Source organism: Pelodiscus sinensis, chromosome 6, assembly GCF_049634645.1.
Source record: "Pelodiscus sinensis isolate JC-2024 chromosome 6, ASM4963464v1, whole genome shotgun sequence".
Lineage (NCBI taxonomy): Eukaryota > Metazoa > Chordata > Testudines > Trionychidae > Pelodiscus > Pelodiscus sinensis.
In genome coordinates, this window is record NC_134716.1 from 82,235,862 (window position 1) to 82,258,426 (window position 22,565).

The 22,565-nt window shown below is 40.9% G+C and overlaps 1 protein-coding gene across 2 annotated transcripts in view; it reads right to left on the reverse strand.

Annotated features, from left to right (window-relative positions):
- Nucleotides 1-808: 808 nt before the first annotated feature.
- The window catches only part of MRPS27 (mitochondrial ribosomal protein S27), an 89,208-nt gene continuing 67,451 nt past the window's right edge, over nucleotides 809-22,565 (reverse strand). For both annotated transcript variants that reach the window (XM_006124359.3, XM_075932242.1), the window contains 7 exons: nucleotides 21,632-21,746; nucleotides 21,046-21,124; nucleotides 19,509-19,624; nucleotides 14,234-14,336; nucleotides 11,634-11,776; nucleotides 5,757-5,903; nucleotides 809-1,185 (listed from right to left, as the gene is read on the reverse strand). In XM_006124359.3, coding sequence (XP_006124421.3) covers nucleotides 946-1,185; nucleotides 5,757-5,903; nucleotides 11,634-11,776; nucleotides 14,234-14,336; nucleotides 19,509-19,624; nucleotides 21,046-21,124; nucleotides 21,632-21,746 — 943 coding nt within the window. In that variant the 3' untranslated portion in view covers nucleotides 809-945. The remainder of the gene's footprint in view (nucleotides 1,186-5,756; nucleotides 5,904-11,633; nucleotides 11,777-14,233; nucleotides 14,337-19,508; nucleotides 19,625-21,045; nucleotides 21,125-21,631; nucleotides 21,747-22,565) is intronic.

Consider the following 22,565-nt stretch of genomic DNA (forward strand, 5'->3'; position numbering starts at 1 on the left):
CCAGTTTTGTTCAATAAAGAGAGATTCTATTTTTGAACACAATTGTCCTTTATTTTGTACATCAGGAAGGGGGGGCTAGCCATGATTCCTCCAGCCCTAATCTTCTTCTTCTCTATGCCCACAACATGGCACACTACCTGCTTTTTGACCCTCTCAAAGACTGGCACCTGTGTGAAGAGCAGATGATATAAGCAGTGTAGGGCCAGGGAAGAACTGGGACTAAAAGGGGACAGCGGTGCCCAGAAACTGAGGGGAAGCAGGCATGCGCAGCATGAGGCTCTCTGCTACCTTTTCTGGTGTGGCTGGGAGCACCACTTCACTGATCCTAGAAAGGTGAAAGGGGGCTACTGGAAGTTTATTTATTGATTTATAAAGCACGAGGCTTGGTACCTTTACAAATAGTAAACAAACAGGTTAAGATTTTTAAAATAAGGTGTCTCAATTTAAGCTCCCAAGTTGAGAGTTGTTCATTTTTTCTAAACAAGAATTCTGAGTGATTAATATATTAATCCTGATGGTTCTCAGGTTTAAAATAGACATAGAGATTCCTTTCTCCTATGGAAATGATCCAGATGCACCTTAAATAAAAATAAAGCACAGGAAAGAAAAGACCGGACATGCCTATAGATGTTTCAGATTTTTTTTCTTTTTCTTTTCAAACTTGTTCCAATGTCAATGTCCTGTACCCAATTACAAACTGCTTTTTGCTTCATTTTGTTTCCTTCTTTGTCTTAAGCCATCTTTCTCTCTCTTGCTCATTCTCCTGATACACTGCACATGTACTCCAAAAAAATGCAAAACACATGCAAACAATGAGTTAGTTTAATTTGCATACAGTAAATGTCACATTTACAGCAGGTTTGCACTTCAGTATTAAAAATGGTGTGTGCTTAAGTTTATTACCAGAAAAATTCGTAGCATAACAGCAGTCTCTGAGTTGCAATACTAAGTAGATGCTTTAGCTAATTTCCTAGCTTCTTGCTCCTGCTTAGCCTTCTTGCGCATCTCTTTTTCTCTCTCCATCAGAAGGGCTTGCTCCTGCTCCCATTCTTTTAGCTTCTGCTCATGTTTTGCAATGTCTTCTACTTCACATGCAGGCAGTTTTTCCTTGACAAGCTGGGTGGTCAGGGTCAACAGGCTTTCAGATTCAACTTTGTCAAGCGAATGCAGTTTAGAATACAGATTCTGTCATTAAAAAAGGGTTTAAAAAATCCAGTCAGACACAAAATGTCCACATGATTTCCTGAAAAAAATGACTGTTTTTATTTAACTGTTGATTGTGCCATGCTTAGGGTACAATTTAACTTATACGTTTATCTTCGCAAAGTGATTTCGCTATATTAACTGTCCGTTTTTGCCATTCTTCCGAAACACACAACTTCTAAATTAGCTTTCATTTGGCATTAAACAAGCTCAGATAATCAATTTTTAATTCCAGTAAATACTGGAGTTGACCTAACTCGTAAAACTAAAGCGAAATACCATAAATACAAATCTTAAATATCAAATGATAGATGACCGGTCCACTAAGACAAATGTAAACTGAAACACCTGACTGGTGTTTTTAAGCCAAGGCTGATGTAAGAATTTGCCTTGGATTGCCTCTATTAGCATCTCTTTCAACAGATGCAAATCATTTAAATAGTCTCTTAATAATGGCATACAAAATTGCTCCCATGAGTCCTTGCAGCCATTGTGAAACATTACATTTCACTACAGATGTTTGCCAACTAATGTGATCTGAAGCTCAGCTATTCTTGCAATAGTTCTTGCCTTAGCACTGTTAATTCAGAGATGGACTCTACGCTTGCTTACACCAGTGGAGTTAACAGCAGAACTTGGTGAGGAAGCCAGGTAGTATTTTTTTCTTGAGCTTTCTCATATATTGACTGTACAGTATTTCTTGCGGCGTACCCAAGAGAAGCACAAAAATATTCATTTGCTTAAGTGCTTCAAGATTTAGATAATTCAGAGGGGTCATTTATGGCTTTCTGGAAGCTTAAGGAACAGTGTGATACTGCATCATTAAAGCAGAAAATGTCATTGTCAGTGCAGCCTTCCAGAGAATAGGGGAGGGAGGCTTTCTGGAGAAGGAAGATGACATGGCATCAAGCAGCTAAAAAATAATGAAGTAAATGTTCGCCCTTTGCTCTTCCTTCAGAAAGGATCCCATTTTCTCATGCTGTAGGAAAATAAGTACAATTTTAATATCTATTTCATGGAGTTGAACCTCTATTAGGAAATTCATGAAATAGTTGTGTACCCTGAAGAGGAGACACTGTTTCTGCGATGCCCCCTTGCACAAAGGCTGGAGGAGGTGGAGGCTGGGGTGTGAATATGGGTGGGTGTGTTTCACTCCCAAACAAGAAGGCAGATAAGAGCACCTAGGCAGCTGAGCTAAGGCGCCTGTTGCATGCTGAAGGCAACTTCCCAAGCAGTACTGTGTGCTACACTGTTTGCAGACCCACTGACCACATTCCTCCTCCTCTCTCTGCTCAAATATCTTTCCCCCCTCACTTCCTGCAGGGAAAGTTGCCATGGAGCTCAGCTCTGAAGTGCACAGAAGATTGCAGTGTTCCTTTAGCAGCCTCTGCTCTTCCTAGACTGCCTGACCGCAAGGGATGCTGGGGGTGGGGGAGCAGGCGGGGTTGAACACTACATACTGGACTGATGGAAGGTTTTACTAATCAGTTGAGCTAGTGGCTTCAGTAAAACTCTAATATGACAAAAGATCAACAATTGCTTGGAAGTCACCAGACTATGCAAATACATGATCACATCTGAACATATGGGGCTCTTGTTTGTAATATTGTTAGTAAATATAACTGGAATGTCAGTGAGAAATGTGATGAGTTTGTACATATCTGGTTGTGGGGGATGGCATTCCTGATAGCTACTTCCATGCTGCCAAACTAGCTATCTTTTTGTTTTTAAATATAACTGCTAAAAATCACTCCAAAACTCTTCCTACTGCATATCCAGGGAGAGTGGAGTGCAGAGAAATGAGGAGATGGACAGCTGCATGCCAAAACGTTAAACAAAAAGAAAGGCAAAAGAATGAGGCACTAGATGATCTTCCATCACCTAAAACAACGGAACTCTTGGACTCTCCGGAAATACTTTAGTACATAAATGAAACTCATTTAGGAAAATGGCAGGCTGTAAATGCCAGAAGGCATTTGTAAATAGATAAATAATTGATTCTTAAAACAGTTCCCCTGGGCTCTGCATACAGACAGTCCAAAAAGGAACACTGCTTTTAGACAGAATGGTTTGTGTATGGCTGGGTGCCTCGCATAAGCTGTCTGTATTGCCTTTATGTAATGAAAGCCCTGCCCACTGATCATTTGAACAGCTGGAAAGAGTTACTGGAGAAAAGTTGTACTGAACTGTAGGCCTCAGTATGGTATCTGAAAAGGTGTAATTACTACAAAGACAACAATGTGATATACAGTCTAAATCATAGCACTAAGTGATTGATCCTGGAAGGTAGTGAGTGTCCTTTACTCCCAGTCCGTTTAGTAGAGATGAGGCACTCAGCACCTCTATGGATCCACTCGGCCAAACATCTTCCTTGTTAGCCAGTCTGAAAAGGATTATTTATGCAGTTTCCAAAAACAGCCCCTTTGAATACCAACCACAGAAAGGAATCCAAAACCATGTGTGAAAATACCAGGTAGTGCAAGTCCAAGTATGAAACAGTCCAAGTAATTACTTGAAATAAACATGGAAGAAAAATGCAGCACACAGACACCATTATCATCAGCTACACCCTTCTATAAAGAGTATGAACAATAAAACTAATGAACTTCAGCTGGAAAAACACAAGCCAATATCATCAGAGAAAAAGGAGAAACTCTACACCAGTGGTCTCCAGCCTTTTTCACCACAAGATCAATTTTTCAATTTAAGTGCAATGTAAAAGCTCCCTCAAACCCAAATACCCTTCTCCCACTTCCTTCCTGCCCCTTCTTTGAGGCGTTGCCCCTGCTCCACCCCTTTTCTGAGGCCTCACCCTGCTACTCCATACTCCTTCCTTCCCCCATCTTCACTCACTTTCACCAGGCTGTGGTTGGGGTGCAGGCTCTGGTCTTGGGCCAATAAGTTTGGAGTATGGGAGGGGCTCCAGGCTTGGTCCAGGAGGGGTTTCAGGATGCAAGCTCTGGGAAGGAGTTCTGGTGCAGTGGGACTCATGTCTGGGGCAGAAAGCAGGCTCTGGCTGGGCACCATTTAACTGAGATGGCTTCTGGGTGGTGGCTTACTCCTTGTCCTGGCCCTGCACCACTCCTGAAAGCAGCTGGCGTGAACAGCAATGGCTCCATGTTGCCATGTGTTGCCCTTCAACCAGAGGCAGTGAGCCCATGGCTTCTACTGGCCACAGTTCCCAGTTATTGATCAATGGAAACTGCAGGAGCGGTTTCTGCAGGCAAGGACAGCATGTGGAAACCCCCTGCTCTGCATATCTCAGAGGTTGCAGGGACATGCCAGCCACTTCCAAGAGCAGCAATTACCACAGAGAAAATTGCTCCAGCCACAGCAGGTTAGGCATTTTAGAACTCACTACTCAAAGAATTGAATTTAAGCGTAAGAGAGAAATGAAAATTATGAAATGCACAGACCAGTCAAAACCCAATATAAAACACTTTGCAAAATAGTAAAAGTAGTAACAACAACCTCCTCCCCCCACGTACGTGTTGGGTCAGGAGAGGAGAAGAAACAACAGCTGGTGTTTGTGAGAATGACAGACACACACAGTGTGTGAGTGACAGAGATCTGCATTGCCAAGCTCCCTCAATCCCCTTCTCTCTGTGTGGAGATAGGGTACAGAAGTGGGAGGAGGAGGGACACCCTGACATCAGTACCCCCCCTTCTCCCTCCCGCACTCTGCAGAGCAAGTAGGAGGCTCTCAGGGGGCAGCTCCAAGGCAGAGGCCAGGAGCAGCATGACAGTGGGTGGAGGGGCAACTGAAGTGCCAGCGCTTGATAGCTTCCTGGCCAAACCAGTCAGGATCACCTGTCAGAGGCTCCAAGAACTACCAGTAGATCCTGATCTACTGGTTGGTGACCACTGCTCTACAAAGTCTGAGTATTATTAAGGCAGGGCTTTGCCCAGACATTGCCAGACTGAGGGCAACCTGACAGAATCCTAATGTCTGCAATACATTTACATAGGTTTTCATACACTAAAAAAAATACACACGGCCATAATATGTGCATATGGATTTTCACTGCAGACGCTAGTCTTATAATTTGTATTGTGCACATTTGTTGTCTTTAAACTACTACTAAAAGGAGTGTGTGGGGGAAGATAACTTCCCTGATTGAAGTTAGAGGCTATAACAGTCATATTTAATGACAACAAACTGAATGGGCAACAAATACTGGACAATGTCAGACCAACGGCATTTGTTTTAACAAGCAAGCACCCACATATGGTCAAATAATAGATCTGTAATGACACACCATTTTTGCTAACAGGATTTGGATTTATCAGTCTGACATATGAAAAGAGGAGATAAAATCCCAGCAGACAGACAAAATAGACAAGTGGCCTTGAGCATCTGTTTCTTTGAAGGCAATTTCCTGTTTGAGCAATAAAAATGTAATTCAGTGTCAATTTTAAAAATGCCAGGTAGCATTACTGATGCAAGTGGGGGTACCAGTCCCTCAGCATAAAAGGAAAACATATTTACTTACTGCTATCTATAGCGGAAATCAACTATAACTTGGTAAAAATTATAAGAAAGAAAATCTTACCTTAAATTGGGTAAGGTATACAGGCAGTTTAGACTGCTCTGTTTCTTCAGATTCTGTTTGTTTTGGCTTTCCCTCAACTTCTTCTGATGGCTCTGGATCAGTTTTTACCTCAGGGACAGACTGCAAAATGGTCTCAAGAACATCAATCTGAACAAGAAATCAGAACTGTTATGTAGTTTGCAAACACAATCTAACATATCATGAAGGTGTTCTAAATATAAGAATGACATTGATTCTGAGATGGCTGTACTGTAAGAAGCAATTCTACAAGGAACATGACTCATTGTTTCAGGAATTAATGCTATTTAATATGTTTGGGAGTGTTAATGTTGGGCTCTTCAGAAGTGTTGAAACTCTGTTCCCATTCAATACAATGGTAAACCTGCCACTGACTTCATTAGGGGCAGAGTTAAGCCAATGCTGAGTCCTTCTAAAAAAATCCCACCCCTTTACTACTCTAATTTCTGGTTATAAAAATGTCATGGTGAAAACTGTACAGACATAATCTACAACAGCATTTATATACTGGGACCTATTTTGGAATGCTTCTGTAATATAATTTTCAAGAGGACATCTTGCTTCATCTTTGGCTAAAGTGCATTGTGTACTCTTGATCTGTTTAACTGGTAGAAAATATCTTTAATTCAGCAATTTGATAATTTCATATTAGGACCTGAAAGAAAACACATGATCACATAGCATCCAGAGTACAGACTTTGTTTTAAAAAGGGATAGAGAATAAGACAGAGAATATCTTATTGCCTTTATATAATCCATGGTACGCCCACATCTTGAATACAGCATACAGATGTGGTCTCCTCATCTCAAAAAAGATATACTGGAATTAGAAAAGGTTCAGAGAAGAGCAACCAAAAAAGTAAGGGGTTTGGAACTGGTCCCATATGAGGAAAGATTAAAGAGACTAGGACTTTTCAGCTTGGAAAAGAGGAGACTAAGGGGGGGTATGATAGAGGTATGTAAAGTCATAAGTGGTGTGGAGAAAGTGAATAAGGAAAAGTAATTTACTTGTTCCCATAATACAAGAACTAGGGGCCACTAATGGGCAGCAGCAGGTTTAAAACAAATAAAAGGAAGTTCTTCTTCATACAGCACATAGTCAATCTGTGGAACTCCTTCCCTAAGGACGTTATGAAGGCTAGAACTATAACAGGGTTTAAAAGAGAACTAGATAATTTCATGGAGGTTAAGTCCATTAATGGCAATTAGCCAGTATGGGTAAGGAATGGTGTCCCTAGCTTCTGTTTGTCAGAGGGTGGAGATGAATGGCAGGAGAGAGATCACTTGATCAGTACCTGTTCAGTTAATTCCCTCTGGGACAGCTGGCATTGGCCACTGTCGGCAGACAGGGTACTGGGCTGGATGGACCTTTGGTCTGACCCAGTATGGCCATTCTTATGTTCTTACACGAGATCCTTATTCTCTTTGTATTGCTTTCAGCTAGATGTACTTTGGCTCTTTGAGAAAACTGATCCATTTCTTAATCTAACTGGAGCAGAACCAAAAGGAATACTTTAACAATATGCATAAACAATTTTTATGTATGATCAGTGCAAAGGAAGGTACTGATATCTTGATGCTGTTGAGGTACTTGGGGAAAATTTCAGTTTTTAAATGACTAAAGTTAAAATTCTATCTAGTCTGATTTTTTTCAGATTCAACTGCTACATATGCAAAGAGCTGTTATCCTGTGAATCCTAATTTTGCATGTATAGCAGTAGGATGAAATGGCTTTATAAATAGCCACTGAACATTCTAAGCATCTGATACTTTCCACAAAGCAAACGTTATCTTGATGCCTGCAATTTGTTTATTTTTAAAGATCACTTTCCTACTGTCTGCATTTGTAATGAACCAATGTTGTTTTTGGAGACTGTAATCTAATGGGACCACAAACCAGCTTGAAATTCCCTATAATGAAACATCAAGATGAGATAAATGGCAAGAACAAAAAAGCATGCTTAGAAACATGTATACTCTCATTTGTGGAATTCCTCAGAGTATCCAGAGATTGGGTAAGAGCATGTATCTTTTTATGTGTGCAGCAGCTGTTAAATAATAATTAAAGTATTTATAATGATAACAAAAAGGACACTGAGTTCTTAGGAGAAAGAAAGATCAGAAAGGAAACAAAGGAATAGCTAGTCAAAGATTAATGGAAGCTTTAAACCTCAGTAGGAAATTAAATTTCATCCAGAAATATAATTTATGCCATCATGTGCCTAAAGTATCTGTCTGCTATGTATACTGGACAAACTTCTCAGACACTTCGCCAAAGAATCAATGTACATAAAACAGACATCAGGCTCTCTCACAGAGAGAAAACTGTTGCTTGCCATTTTAGCCAGACTGACCATTCTCTCAATGACCTTAAAACATGCATATTGCTTCAAAGAGATTTAACTCCAGATTTCAAAGGGAAGCCTCAGAACTGTCATTCATGCTTAAATTTGACATTTTACGTATGGGTCTTAACAAAAATGCTAATTATCTCACCCATTACAAAGATAGCTTCCCCAATTATCACCCCAATGTCATTACCTCACAGACACTAACCTTCCCCCCTCACCCCTTCTCTGTTCTAAAATCTGATTTGTCAATTCTATATGTGTTCACTTTTTTTTGATTGTATCACTTTGGTATATATGGCCGTGTCTATTTTCTTCCACATATTAATCTGAGGAAGTGGGTCTGGCCCATGAAAGCTCATCACCTAATAAACCATCTTGTTAGTCTTTAAAGTGCTGCATAGTCCTGTCTTTTGTTTCAGTAAGCAGTGGAAGTGTTGGTAATGCTGCTAGACAATATTCACCTCCTGTAGTTCGGCAAATTCTCTGGTTCAGCACCAGTCAGGTACTGAGAGTGTCAGACTAGAGAGGTTCAACCTGTACTAAGTGGGATCACAGAAGTGTGGGTAAATTTAGTGGCTTTGATATGGCCCCTATTTATTCACTTCCCCAAACCATTCTACAGTTCATGTAATTCAGCTACAGAAGTCATCAAATGAAATTAATAGTAGCAGGTTTAAAACAAACAAAATGAATTTTTTTTTCACACAGAGCACAGTCAACCTGTGGAACTCCTTGCTCGTGGATATTGTGAAGGCCCCAGGACTTCAACAGAGTTCAAAAAAGAACTAGATACATTCATAGAGGTTAGGTCGATCAATACTTATTAGCCAGAATGGGTAGAAATGGTGTCCCTAGCCTCTGTTTGTCAGGGTCTGGAAACGGATGACAGGAGAGGGATCACTTGATTATTCTATTTCTATTCACTCCCTCTGGGCATCTAACATTGGCCACTGTTGGAAGACAGGATACTGGGCTGGATGGACCTTTGGTCTGACCTAGTATGACTGTTCTTGTGCATGTCTGACAGTCTCAAAAGAGCCCCAAAGCTGTGAGAAAGACGGTCTTACTGTACTTTATTCAGCTTCCAGTGGACTCACGTGAAGATATGCTACAGTGGGTCAATGCTATTTTTTCTCTCTGTTAAAAACACTATATTCACTCTGATAACATGATTAAAAACATCTCAAAGGAGCTATCTCTTAAATGAACCTTTACATGGAGATGGTTATATCCTTTGCCAGTGTAAGTCAGCATAGATCATCTGGGTCTAGATATGGACCAACATTTTGATGTATAATGACAGGTTTACAATAACGATTTGAGAATAAGTCACTTTGTGACATTAAACCCACTGGACCAGTTTACGAGCTCAGATTTGGTGCAATTCCTATAACTTTAATGAGATCAATTCTAATCTTACCCTGGTAACTGAGAGCAGTATTACTCCTCAGCAGAAATGAAGTTTCTTGGTGCCAAATATACATACCTCATAGGCTGCACTAGTTCAGCCCTTGAGGATACTAGCTGTCTTTCTACAGACGAGTGCCTCTGATTGTGGCTGTGGGGACCAATCCGCATCTATTTTAATTTTTGCTACTCTCTGACCAAAACAAGTTACAATTTAGATTTGATAAAACTTTCTGAAGCAGCAGTTTCAGAAATAGTTAAAGATACTTCTACTCAGCGATGTAAGCCCAGGGTTAGCAGAACTCTAGTTAGCATACTTTTGGGTTTTGGCCTGTAGTTGCTCAAGCCCTATACACACAGAATCCCGGATTAGGAAATGCTAAACTCTGGGTCCAACATCTACATTAGTCATGCCTCAGTTCAGCCTCTCAAACTTCCGACCACCCTCCCAAAATGAAGCTGCTCTAGTCCTTTGTTCGTAGTACAGCATGGGAAAATTTGACTGTCCTCCAAGGCTGACTGTCCAGAGGACACCCATTTAGCTTGTGAGATTCTGAAATATTTTTGGAGGACTCCCTTCACATGAATCCACTGGAGGTGCATCTACAATGCAAAGCAATAGGGCTTGAACTCTGGATACCAGCTTGACTCAGGCTCATGGACTCTTGGCCCCTGGGTTAGTGTGATTTGTCTGTACAGGGCAGGGGGGTTAGGCTTGAGCCTGAGTTTGAACCCTGGGCCTCTAGTGTAATGTAGACATATCCTAAGTCACTTAAGCGCTTTTGAAATTTTTAGCAAACACCCTGATGGTTCACTCATTAAAATCTGTACAAAGAGGGCCACTTCAGGCCCATGATCATTATTTCACATTCAGATGAATGAAATAAAATTTTAGAACACAAAAGATCAGATCTAAAGTTCTATAAACAGAAACAAAAGCTGGTTTTAGGGTTGTGGCACCAGGGGCCACAGTGTTGTTGTCCAAAGCAGTCTGAATGGCTGCTTATTTACTGTGTGCTTATAAATCTACACCTACCAGGCTTCATCCTTAAGGCTTAAAAAATCCAAATCAAATGCATGCACTGCAAGACCATATGCTCTATGGTGTTTGTTGGTTTTTTATATTTCTTATGACTCAGATCGGTGGTGTCTAAACTGTGGCCAAAGAGCCATCTGTGGTCCTGGGGGCTGAGAGTTATGTCCCTAAATGAGCATTTGATTAGGAATTGGAAATGCATCCCATGAGCTGTACCCTCCAATTTCTAAAAATAGCCTCAAATTGAGGCCCACCTCCCCAGCTGCCTCCCTCTGCAGCCCCACCTGCTGCTCTGCGGTGAGCCTGTGGAGTGCTTTGAAAAGCTGCTCAGCAACTCCCCTGCGGGCCTCCTGCGACATGGGAGGGACAAGAAAAGAGGTGCTCTGCTTGCCACCTGCCTGTTCCCCTGTAAGGCTGTGAGAGCCGCAAGAGCAAGACAAGAGCTTAGCTGGCTCTGCCTGAGCCTAGAGTAACTCTTAGCTAAGGGAAGTTTCCCTCCCTGCAGACAACCATCCAGGGGAGGGTATAAAAAGAATAAGCTGAGAACCAACAACCAGCTAAGGATTCCTTGATTCCCTGCCCCAGCCCAGGCTGCTCTGATTTTCACCAGCTGCCAATGTCCCCCTGAGTCCACTGGAAATAGACTGAATGATGCACCACCAACTCATTCCCCTTCCAGTCCCCTGAGTCGTGGGCGGTGGGAAGGGAGGCAAAGGATTAGGCTCCGCTGGCTCTGTGCCTGTTGTAGATACTCTTGCAGCAGGGGAATCCTCAGCAGATGGTTTGGGACTAGAGCAGAGAACGCTCTGTAACCAATGATTATGGTCCCATGACATTGTACTATGTCTGGCTCTCATGCTGGAAAGGTAGCGCACCACTGAACACACATTGCTTGTTGTCAAGGATTCACCAGAGACCTGTGGTTAGTTGGCTTTATCACCCACTTTGCAGTTACCAAGACAGGGAGCCCATGGGTCACACTTCGGGATTCCATGGGCTGTACGTGACCCTCAAGGCCATGCACTGTGCCCAACTCTTCCACGCTAAATGGTTTTGAACACTTACAGCTTCTTTGCAGATCTTTACATCCCCTGGGAGCGAGGCCACACTGTCCATCACTTGCAAAGCTCTGTTCAGGTATCCCGGTGTCCACATGAGTGGCATTTGGTGGTACACAGCTCGCAGTCCTTTGTTCAACTCCACTTTTCCTGTTGCATAATAATATTAAGGGTTAAATCTTTATTGTTTGAGCCCTGAGACAAGGAACAACAAAAAGCTGCACTAAAAAAATGAAAGTAATTCTCATAGTCAGGAGAACCGACAGCCATGTTGGGCCCCCAGGCAAGGTGGAAGGGACACTCTGTGCTCCTGGAATGGGCAGGGCCTCGGGCACTATGCTGGGTCCCCTCCCTGCTCCTTAAAGCCATCCAGAGTACGCCGCCCAGCGCTCTGGTGTGATTGAAAGGGCCTGGGTCTCCAGGTGCCACTGCTGCTGTAATAGCACCAACTGGGAGCCCTGGGCCCTTTAGAATTGCCAGGCCCTGGTAGCAATTGCCCTCTTTGCCCCATCTTCCCATTGGCGGGTCTACTGGTGGTGTCTAAGGAAACAACAACTTGCTCTTCTCTAGGGCATGGGCGGTGGGTGAATCATGGGCTTGGGAAGGCTAGCCCCTGGCCTGGCCCATCCTTCCGCCTGCCTTCCATCCCCCTATCCCTGCCAAATCCCAGAGGTCCCCTCTCCCACTCCAGCCACGGAGCCCCAGGCAGCACATGACTCACCTGCCCCAAAGCACCAAGTGGGCAGCCTCCCTCTAGCACAGAGCGCCAGGCAGCATGGCCCCAGCACACCCAGTCCTGGAGTGCTGGGCAGTGGCACCCCAGCACCTGTCCCTGCCTCCATCACTGGGCAGCCCCAAGTCCCAGCCACCCTCTAGTCGCAGTCCTAGCAGACTTACTGGAAGAGGAGCAACCTGCCTGGGCTGGAGTCTACAGGGGTGAAACATGGGTGAGATCTGTGTGGGTCTGTGGGAGGAGGCACAGCCTTCTCCAGCCTACAATACATGCCAGTCAAGCTCCAGAGCCTTACAATCATTTACTAATTTGGCTTTTCCAGACCTCAAATGAGCTAGGAAAGGATGTCAGCAGCACTGGAGATCGTGCCCATTTGCCAAGAGTTAACACGTCCTAAAACATGGAACCCCTGTTCTACATACAGAGAAATGAAGATTACAGCATGGTAACATATTGGTAAATGCTGATTTTCTGGTAACCAGTCTAAGCTCTTGACAGTGACCATAGTAACTGACAATATACTTTTGTTATATTCTTTTGATCCAGCCTTACCTACCTTACTGGAATTCATATAACCTTTAAGTTTCCAACTCAATTAGAATGATGGCTCTGACAATGCAAGCTATTAAAACACACCTTATTTTTCTTAAATGGAGAAGGATGTTTTAGGAAAAGCACAGTAACAAATGCACAGACAAAGCTTACTAGACTATGGCTAAATTTAAATTGCTAAAGTGCTCCAGGCCAGGCTATGCCCAGAGACATCTTTCACTCTTGCATAGGTCTGTTCCGTTAGCATTGGCAAGATTGTAGAATATGTGACATTGCAGTAAATAGCTTTTGATCCACTGAATGTCAATGTCATGGGATGAGAACTATTGCTCACAGGCAAAATTAAAGTACTTTTTCGAAACAGAACTGCTTTCCAGCCAATCTATATGGCATAATAAATCTGAATGGCAACCAAGCAACAAAAATCTACCTGTCCTAATATCTCAAAGGGATGATAAACCAACAGTCCCACGAAAAACTTGCTTTCAAATTTACTTACAACTTATATCTCTCTTTTGAGTGTGCAATTTTGTCTTACAGTCAGGTTAAATCAAAATCAACATCCTTACTCTGCCACTACACATCTTATTTTGAAGTTACATTTTCAAAACATGTCTAGTTGTTTTTACTTTTGATAGATTTCTAAAATAACCTACTACAGTGATGGAGCTGCTAAAATAGGCATTTACCCAGAGATAAATGGAGTTTTGCAGTGGCGAAGAAAGAAAATTACTGAGCATTTTATAGTCTCCTGTGAAACACGGGAATTATGAAAATTAAAAGAAGTGATAATGTGAAATTTTAAGAAAATTCAGATATAACACTATTTAAATAATACTGACTAACACACCGCACCTAGTGCTACTTGCATACATGCAGCATATTGGTATGCTGGGGAAAACACACCTCCAATATCAGCTCCCTCAATATGGAAACACTGATGTGCCAATGAAAGGTAAACATTTAAAGGAATACCTCCTCTTATTCCATGATAGTGGGGCAACTTGAAGGAGAAGTCCACAGGGAAGGGAAGGTGTGAAAAATAAATGACAGGCATAATTTTCAAAGTTAAACCTGATTCTCTGTTCTTAGTTCACATCATCAAGACCTCTCTACACTGACTAACATAAACTGAACATGGATTGTAAATCACCCATATTTAGTTTTTTTCTTATAAAAACTTTTGCTTTATTTAAGCTTTATTCTATTGCCTATAAATGATGATGACATTTTAATATACAAAATAAATAATTTAATGGGACTATTTTAATGAAATCACTGGAGGAAAAAAATATGGGTATGCAAAGAACTTAAAAACTTACCAAGAAACGTATAGCCATACAGCTGGGAGCTAAAACCTACTGTGTTTGTCTGTTTCAGGCCTGTAAGCAGAAGAGAGGCTCCAAGATTTCTCTCCTCTTCCCACTGTAAATAATTCAAACCAGGTAAGTCTTGCTTGCATAAAACATTAACTTACAATCACAACAACCAGCATGTGTTTGCCTTATATTGTACAACATGGGACTTAAAAAATCCATAAATAGGTCCATAATAATGGAAATTACTCCTATCAGAAATTGAAAGTTACAGTCTTAGCTTGCATTTCAGTTAATTTGTATTTTGGAATAGAGTAAACAAATTCAGTAGGCCAGATCCTTAATTGGTACAGGTTGAACCTCTATAGTCTGGCACCCTCAGGACCTGATTGGTGAACCAGAGAATTTGCTGAACTTCCACTGCTTACTGGGCTCTTCGAAGACACTCAGGGATAAATTAGAGCTAAATAACAGCACAGAACACTGAGAGCCAGGACCGGTGGCTGTAAACAAACTTTACTGAACCACAGGAATCATGGCCATACCCATGATAAATGGACATCCAGATAACTAAAATCATGCCAGACCAAGGATGTTCCTGGACCAGAGAGTGACAGACTAGAGAGGTTCAACTTGTATAATTCAGCATAACTCCACTGAAATCAGTGGAGCTATCTTCATTTAGCAGTTCAAAGATCTGAACCTGTGTTCTGAAATTCATAATATTCAGGGTAATGTTAACTAACACTACTGGTCAAGTTAGCAGTGCCCTGGGACTCACTTGAGACATGGCTATGCTCCTAGGAACAAGCATTGCATGAGCTTCCCTAAAGAATCAGGCCACCCGTGAGGTTAGGAGAGCGGGGCCAAATAGGTAAGTATACTAAAACCATACATGAGTGCTTTGACTTTGGAAAACATACATTATTCTTCTTTGCAGAAAAAAACAAAGAAACAGACTTAAAGAATTTTGGGAAAGAAGATGAACAGTTGTCAGACATAAACTGTGTTCAATTTGCTTCAGTTGTCTCTAAAAATACTTAATTGCTTAACGCAATCAATATTTACACGAGGAAGGAACATAAGCCACAATAGAAAAAGAACAGGCTAGAGAATATTTAGATAATTTAGACGTATTCAAGTCAGCAGGGCCTGATTAAATTCATCCTAGAATATGTAAAGAACTAGCTGATGCAATCTCGCACCATTAGCAATTATCTTTGAGAACTCACGGAGGATGGCTGAGGTCACAGAAGACTGGAAAAAGGCAAACACAGTAGCTATATTTAAAAAAAGAGGAACAAAAAGGACCTAAGAAATTATAGGCCACTCAGCCTAATTTTGATCCTGGAACAAATTATTAAACAATAAATTTGTAAGCACTTAGGCTGTGTCTACATTGGCGCAATCTTGCGCCAAAGCGGCCGCTTTTGCACAAAAATATGCTGCCTGTCTACACTGGCGGGGAGTTCTTGAGCACGAACACTGATGTTCTAATGTGTGAAATCAGTGCTTCTTGTGCAAGAACTATGATGCTCCCGCTCAGGAATAAGCCCTCTTGCGCAACTGTTCTTGCGCAAGAGGCCAGTGTAGACAGGCAACATGAATTTCTTGCGCAAGAAAGCCAGATGGCTAAAATGGCCATCGGAGCTTTCTTGCGCAACAGAGCGTCTACATTGGCACGGATGCTCTTACGCAAAAGCACATCTCTTGCGCAAAGGCACATGCCAGTGTAGACGTTCTCTTGCGCAAATACTTTAATGCAAGAACTCTTGCGTTAAAGAGTATTTGCACAAGATCATGCCAATGTAGATGTAGTACAAGAGTATAATCGGGTAATAAGCAATAACCAACATGTGTCTGTCAGGAACAAATCAAGCGAAGCCAACCTACTATCCTTTTTTTAACAGGGTTACTGGCTTAGTGGGATGGGAATGAAAAAGTAGATGTGAAATATCTTGATGTCAGTGAAAGTTTTGACAGTCCCTCATGGTATACTTAAAAGCAAATTAAGTAAATGTGATCTAGATGAAATTATTATAAAGTGAGTACACAACTTGGTTGAAAAATTAGTTATCAATGGTTTGCTGTTAAACTAAGGGCAAGGGTCCCACATGGGTCTGTCCCGAGTCTGGTATATTGAATAGTTCATTAATACTTGAATGAAGGAGAGCATGCCAATATATTTTGACACCAATATGAGGGGCGTTGCAAGTGCTCTGGAGTATAAAATTAGAATTGAAAATGATCTTCATAAATTAGTTTGGTCTTAAATCAACAAAATGAAACTCAATAAAGACAAGTGCAAAGTGCTTCACTCAGAAAGGAAAAATCAAATGCACATCTACAAAATGGTGAATAAATTGGCTGGACTGTAGTACTACAGAATAGGATCTGGGAGTTGGGTGTGACAATGGATCACAAATTAAAGGTGAGACAATCTGATGCGGCTGCAAAAAAGGCTAATATAATTCTTGAATATAGTAGTGTGACAATTTTATAATTGTCTCACTCTATTCAGCATGGACGAAGCCTCAGCTGGACTACAATGTCAAGCTTTGGGCACCTCACTTTAGGAAAGATATGGACAAACTAGAAAAAGTCCAGAGGAAAGCTGCAAAACATTATAGAAGTTTTAGAAAACTTGACCTCTGAGGAAATGTTGATAAAAACGAGGCATGTTTTTAGTATTGAGAAAAGAAGACTGAGTGGGGCAGGAGCACGACCGGATACCAGTCTTCAAAGATGTTAAAAGCTGTTATTAAAAGGACAGTGATTGACTATTCTACATGTTCCCTGGTGGTAGGTCAGGAAGTAATGAGCTTAGTCTACTGCAAGTGAATTTTAGGTTAGATATTAGAAAAAACTTTCTAACAATAAGGAAAGTTCATTACTGGAATGGGCTTCCAAGGGAGGCTGTAGAATCCTCATCATTGAAGGATTTCAAGCACAGGTTCAAAAAACTATCAGGGACAGTCTAGGTATACTTGGTCCTGCCTCAATATGTGAGGGGTTGGACTAGCTGACCTCTCAAGGTCTGTTTTAATCCTACATTTTTATGATTTCTATGAACACAAAAGAGAATAGGGAAAGCGTAGATGGCTACACGATTAACCGATAAGCCCAGGATTATTGGTTAATCCTGTTGACTACACCCATTCCCCTCCTCCTTGTTGCCTCTGCATCAGCAGAAACCAGTGACTTTTAAGCTGGCTTCCCATGTGCACTGGATAGAGAGGCAGCAGCACAGAGGGTAAGGAGGTGCAGGAAGGAGCCGGTGCTCGGTGGGGAGCCTACTTAAAAGTCATGAGCACCATCTCTGCCTCATCCGCCAGCCATGCCCGCCAGCCCACGGAATTTGCATATTCTCTTTCAAAAATACTACATGGTCTAGACATAGCGTAAAAAGAGATTGAAAGTAAAAGTCAGTGAGTTGAAGAGACTCTAAACTCTTCACTAACTCTGTTATATTGCACTGCACTCCAGTATCTTTGTCCCCGCTTTGAAATAATATTATAGAAATTAATATCCTCAGGCGGGGGAAAAAAACGAGCCAAGAGACTCCTGAAGTATATGCACTTTCAACAGCAAAGGGATTCAGTATTCCGAATTAACAAGTCATTTAGGGGCACATTTTCAAGCCCTGGCATTTGTGTGTGTATATTCTATCACCAGATGGTGTCTGAATATGCATATCAAACACATATCATATCGACTAGCACTTGTGGTCATGGTAACAGTGCAAACGAGACATGTAGGTGATGAGCATATATCCAAATGGGATTTTTGTTCCCCTAGATTTTATGAACATCCAGTGCTTTTTTTGTGATGGTACTGCCCGGTATGCAGTACCAGCACCTCCAGACACAGTACCGGCACCGCCAGTCAGAGCTCAACAACTTTTCCCCTGGAGTACCACCACCTTTTTTTTTTTTTTTAACACAAAAAAAGCACTGTGAACATCTATCATGCAATTAGGAAAGACAACACAAATGATTGATTTTTATGAATGAGAAGGAAAAAAGGAGACTAAGAGATTTGAACAGTTATCAGAAATGAAAACAATATGAAATGATTAGTAGGACGGTCAAGTGATTAAAAAATGTAATCGCGATTAACCGCGTGCACCTCCCCTTTGAAATGCCATGCCAGAGTTTCAACGGGGCAGCGCTGCATGGAGCCTGGGATCAGCTGGAGTTCTCTACGCAGCGCTGCCCCTTGGAAGCGCCGGAGCATCACTTCAAAAGGGCAGCGCAAGCAGAGTCGGGGATCAGCTGGAGTTCCCAGCTGATCCCCAGTTCCTAATGCACTGCCCCTTTAAAGAGCCAAAATGGTTTAAATGCCAAAAAATTAAACGCCTGCGATTAATGCGTTAATTTTTTTAACGCTTTAATCCAGTTCTGTGTTAATCGCAGGCGTTAATGCAGGTCAATTGACAGCCCTAATTCTTAGCCAATTGATTAAAAACTTATGATACTTGAAGTTTGTTTAATATGTTACTGAATGTGTTTCACGTAACAAAAATGGGGTCTTTGAGCACTTTTCTTATAGATTACAAAGTGCTATAGAAGATTTATGCCCATCAAGGTTAGGTGTAAGTTCCTGGCTGATATGCACAGAGGAACCATTGCTGATTACTATCTGGGCTCTCTACAAAGACGGGGTAGTACCATGTTCCAGATTCGCCACCATTAGGCTGGCCTTGATAGTGTTGGGAATACAAAAGCAAACAAACAAAGACAGATTAGGGATAAGACACAAACGTAGTTTAAAAAAATTATATATCAAATCCAGTATTTCCAGAACCCAACACATGGCAGAAATCCTAGTGAGCAATCCCTGTGAGAAATCCTTCACAGCACAAGACTCTTACTACCATCACTGACACAAAACAACAACCCTAACTGTGGTATTTCCCATACTGTTTATCTAATAGATAGTAAGTGTATCTTTTTAAAGTTTTTCTTATTTGTACTTATAAAACTTTTCAAATTAATGGCTTTGGAGCCCAGTACTAATCAATCCTGTGACAGAAAGATAGGATGCCTAATCTGCAACATAAACTCTTCATTTTCATCTTCATTTAATCTCCTAAATTTCTAGAAATACACAGATTTTGCTTTTCCTATGCTGTTCCAATCAGTTGAAGCATTGGCACCACATCACTTCATTTTATAAGTGAACTTGAAGGGGCTTAAGCATCACATCCCCTCCCCAAGAATGCAGTAACCCTTTAATCAGAAGTACTGTAGATAGTTTTTATGTGCAACAAACTTTTTACCGTAAATTCTGATTTGGTTGCCAGGTATTGGTATAAGACATAGAGGGAGAGAAGCTGTGTTGAGAAATCATCAAAGCTTTCCTGAAGCATGATCTCAGAAACTACTGACATAGCATCTAGGTAAGAAAAGAAAACAACAGTTTGAAGATGGTTTAACAGAATTGTTTATATATTCTCTGGTTCTCCTTCCATTGGAAAGAAAGGTAAAACTCACAGTAAATACAATGGATGCAGAATCAGTCATAATGAAATAGGAGATAAAAATGGCCTATAGAACTAATATATTCCATTCATTATACTTTAAATCCTTGTCTACACTTCAATCTTATGTTGGTATAAGTGCGTCCCTTTGAGCTACTGCCTCTTGGGGAAGCGGAGAACCTGTGCTGACAGAAGGTCTCCTGTTGGCTGAGGAAGTGTCTTCACAAAGCCCTACTGTGGCTTTAAGACAGCTTTGCTCACCCCCCCTGTCACTGAAGAACTCCAAAGGGGGTTTTGTTTGCTCTCTCCACCAAAAGGATGGCCACTAAAACAAAAGGCCTTTGAGAGCAGGTGGTTTCTTCATAGGAAAAATAAATGTTTAGAATGGGGAGGAATCAGACAGACACCCCAGCTCTGGGTACTACTATTAACAACTTCAGTAGCCACTTGGCACAATTCAAATCTAACAACTGGAGTCAAGACCTCCTGCAATTCTGTTTTCACTTGCAGTGGTTAAGTTCTTGCTCTGAGAAAGATTTAAGCCAACAAAAGCAAATCCAACAAAGCAAATTCAAAGGTTTAAGCCAACAAAAGCACCAAATAAAATAGCTGTGAAATTAAAATCTTATCTATCAGAAACTGAGACTTCATGATAACACTGTTTGCAATAAATATGCTATTAAACGAGTATTCTATCTTAGGTATCTAATTAATACTGCATATCCTCACCACACCACGCAGGACACCACTATAATAAAAACAGTATGTGTGTGTTCAAAAACATGGGGAAAGCAAAGCTAGACTGAAGAAGAGTTAAAGATGGTAGAAAGCTGATGAACCCTAAGTTTTTCAAAATTATGTAAAGACATTAAGGCTACGTCTACAATGGGCATTCTTGCGCAAGAAGATATGCAAATGAGCCGCGGCAATAAATATCGCTGCACCTCATTTGCATACCTAATGAGCCTTCATTTTGCGCAAAACCCCCCTCTTGCACAAGAGCCATTCTGCTTGCGCAAGAGTGGGTTTTTGTGCAAAATGGCGGCTCATTAAGTATGCAAATGAGGGGCAACGATATTCATTGCCACGGCTCATTTGCATATCTTCTTGCACAAGAATGCCCCATGTAGACGTAGCCTAAGGGAAACACAGGAACCAAATGTAATCACATGGGAACTTTGGGATGGGTGGAGATGTGTTAAACTCCAGAGGAAAATAAAGGGCTTTAAGAAAAGCAAATTTTGGATATAATTCACTATGAGACTATTTAAAATCCAATGTATCATAGTTATGAAAAGCGTAAAATTGATGACATAAGTGATATCTGGTTTCTTACCTTCATAATTTTCACTCTTTATAAAATAATCCAACAATATATTGAAGGTGAAATTATCTGGGAAAACGCCATATTGTACCTAAAAAGGAGAGAGAAAAACACATTGAAAAATATCTGGAGTATTTCATATTCTGAATTGCTAGAGTGATTAGAACACGAGAGAGGCATCTTGCATAATATTTATTTGTTTACATTTAAACAACAACAAAACCAAAATCTATAGTCCATGCTCTAAGTCTGCAAGAATGTATGCACCTGCATAACATTAAGGCATGTGAGTGTTTAGAATCAAAGCTCATGTGCTTATCTCTCTGATAACTAGGCTTCTAGGACATGACCTTTCCTCCAGTTATCAGGGACTTTCTTCAGGATTGAATAGAAAGAAACTATCTTCCCATATGCCAATATAGTGACCAGCACATTTAGAACACAACCACAGTCCATGTTGGGGCTGGAGGGAAAGACATCAAATGGGGAAACGTAAAAAAAAGCTGGGGAGAACTTTATATGACAGGAATTCAGAATAAGCTACACCTGAGTAATGCTCATGAAATTAAATCTTGCTTTTTCTCTTTAAAAACCTCACCTTGTTTTTTAATGTGTACAAGGCTTTATCCTGTGCACCATATTTGAAGCACTGTCTGATCCAGCTGTGGATGGTCCAGTCTCTCAGGTACCAGCAGTTTGGACTATGCCGAAATCTAAAGGATGAAACAAAACAGTCTTAAATGACAATTTCTTCCCAGAAGTCTCACAGATGCAAAGGGCATAATTTAAAAACACTCCACTATCTTCTCGCTCCACAAAAAATGTGTATCTTTTTATAGCTGCAGCAGCATGAAAACTCTGCCTATTCTTAGATGCCTTAAGCCCAACTTACTAATAGTAGAATAGTAAATATATGCAATTCTTTTATAAATTTCTCCTACCTACCAGAGTTTTGATAAGACAGGTACTATGAACCCCCATGATTTTAGCATTAGCAAGCAATGGCTGTCTGTCTGCTCATCAAAGAAAGGATATAGACAGTCCTTCCATTGTTCTAGAGGACTATAGCTTTATCATGTTATGAAGGGGACAAAAAAGAACTGAAAAAGGTTAGGTAATATTTAAATTGGGTTCATATAATTTGACCTCTTGTATAACCCACAGAACCTCCCACAAATAATTCCTAGAGCATATCTTTTAGAAAAACATCCAATCTTGACTTAAAAATTGTCAGTGATGGAGAATCCACCACAACCCTGCATAAGGTGTTCCAATGTACTCTAACCATTACATTTTTGTCTTATTTCCAATCAGAAAATATTTTTGAGAAGCATGGGCCTGATTTACATATTCCATTTCACATACCCCGAGTACCTCAATTGCTATCAGTATCATTACCCTGTTTTACACCAGCAGTCTGATTAGACTCGGACCCAAAGAAGTCTCTGAATAAAAATAAACATTAAATTTAACCAAGTTAATTAATTCTTTCTGTATTTACTTTTTGTAATAATCATAACTTCAAATGAATT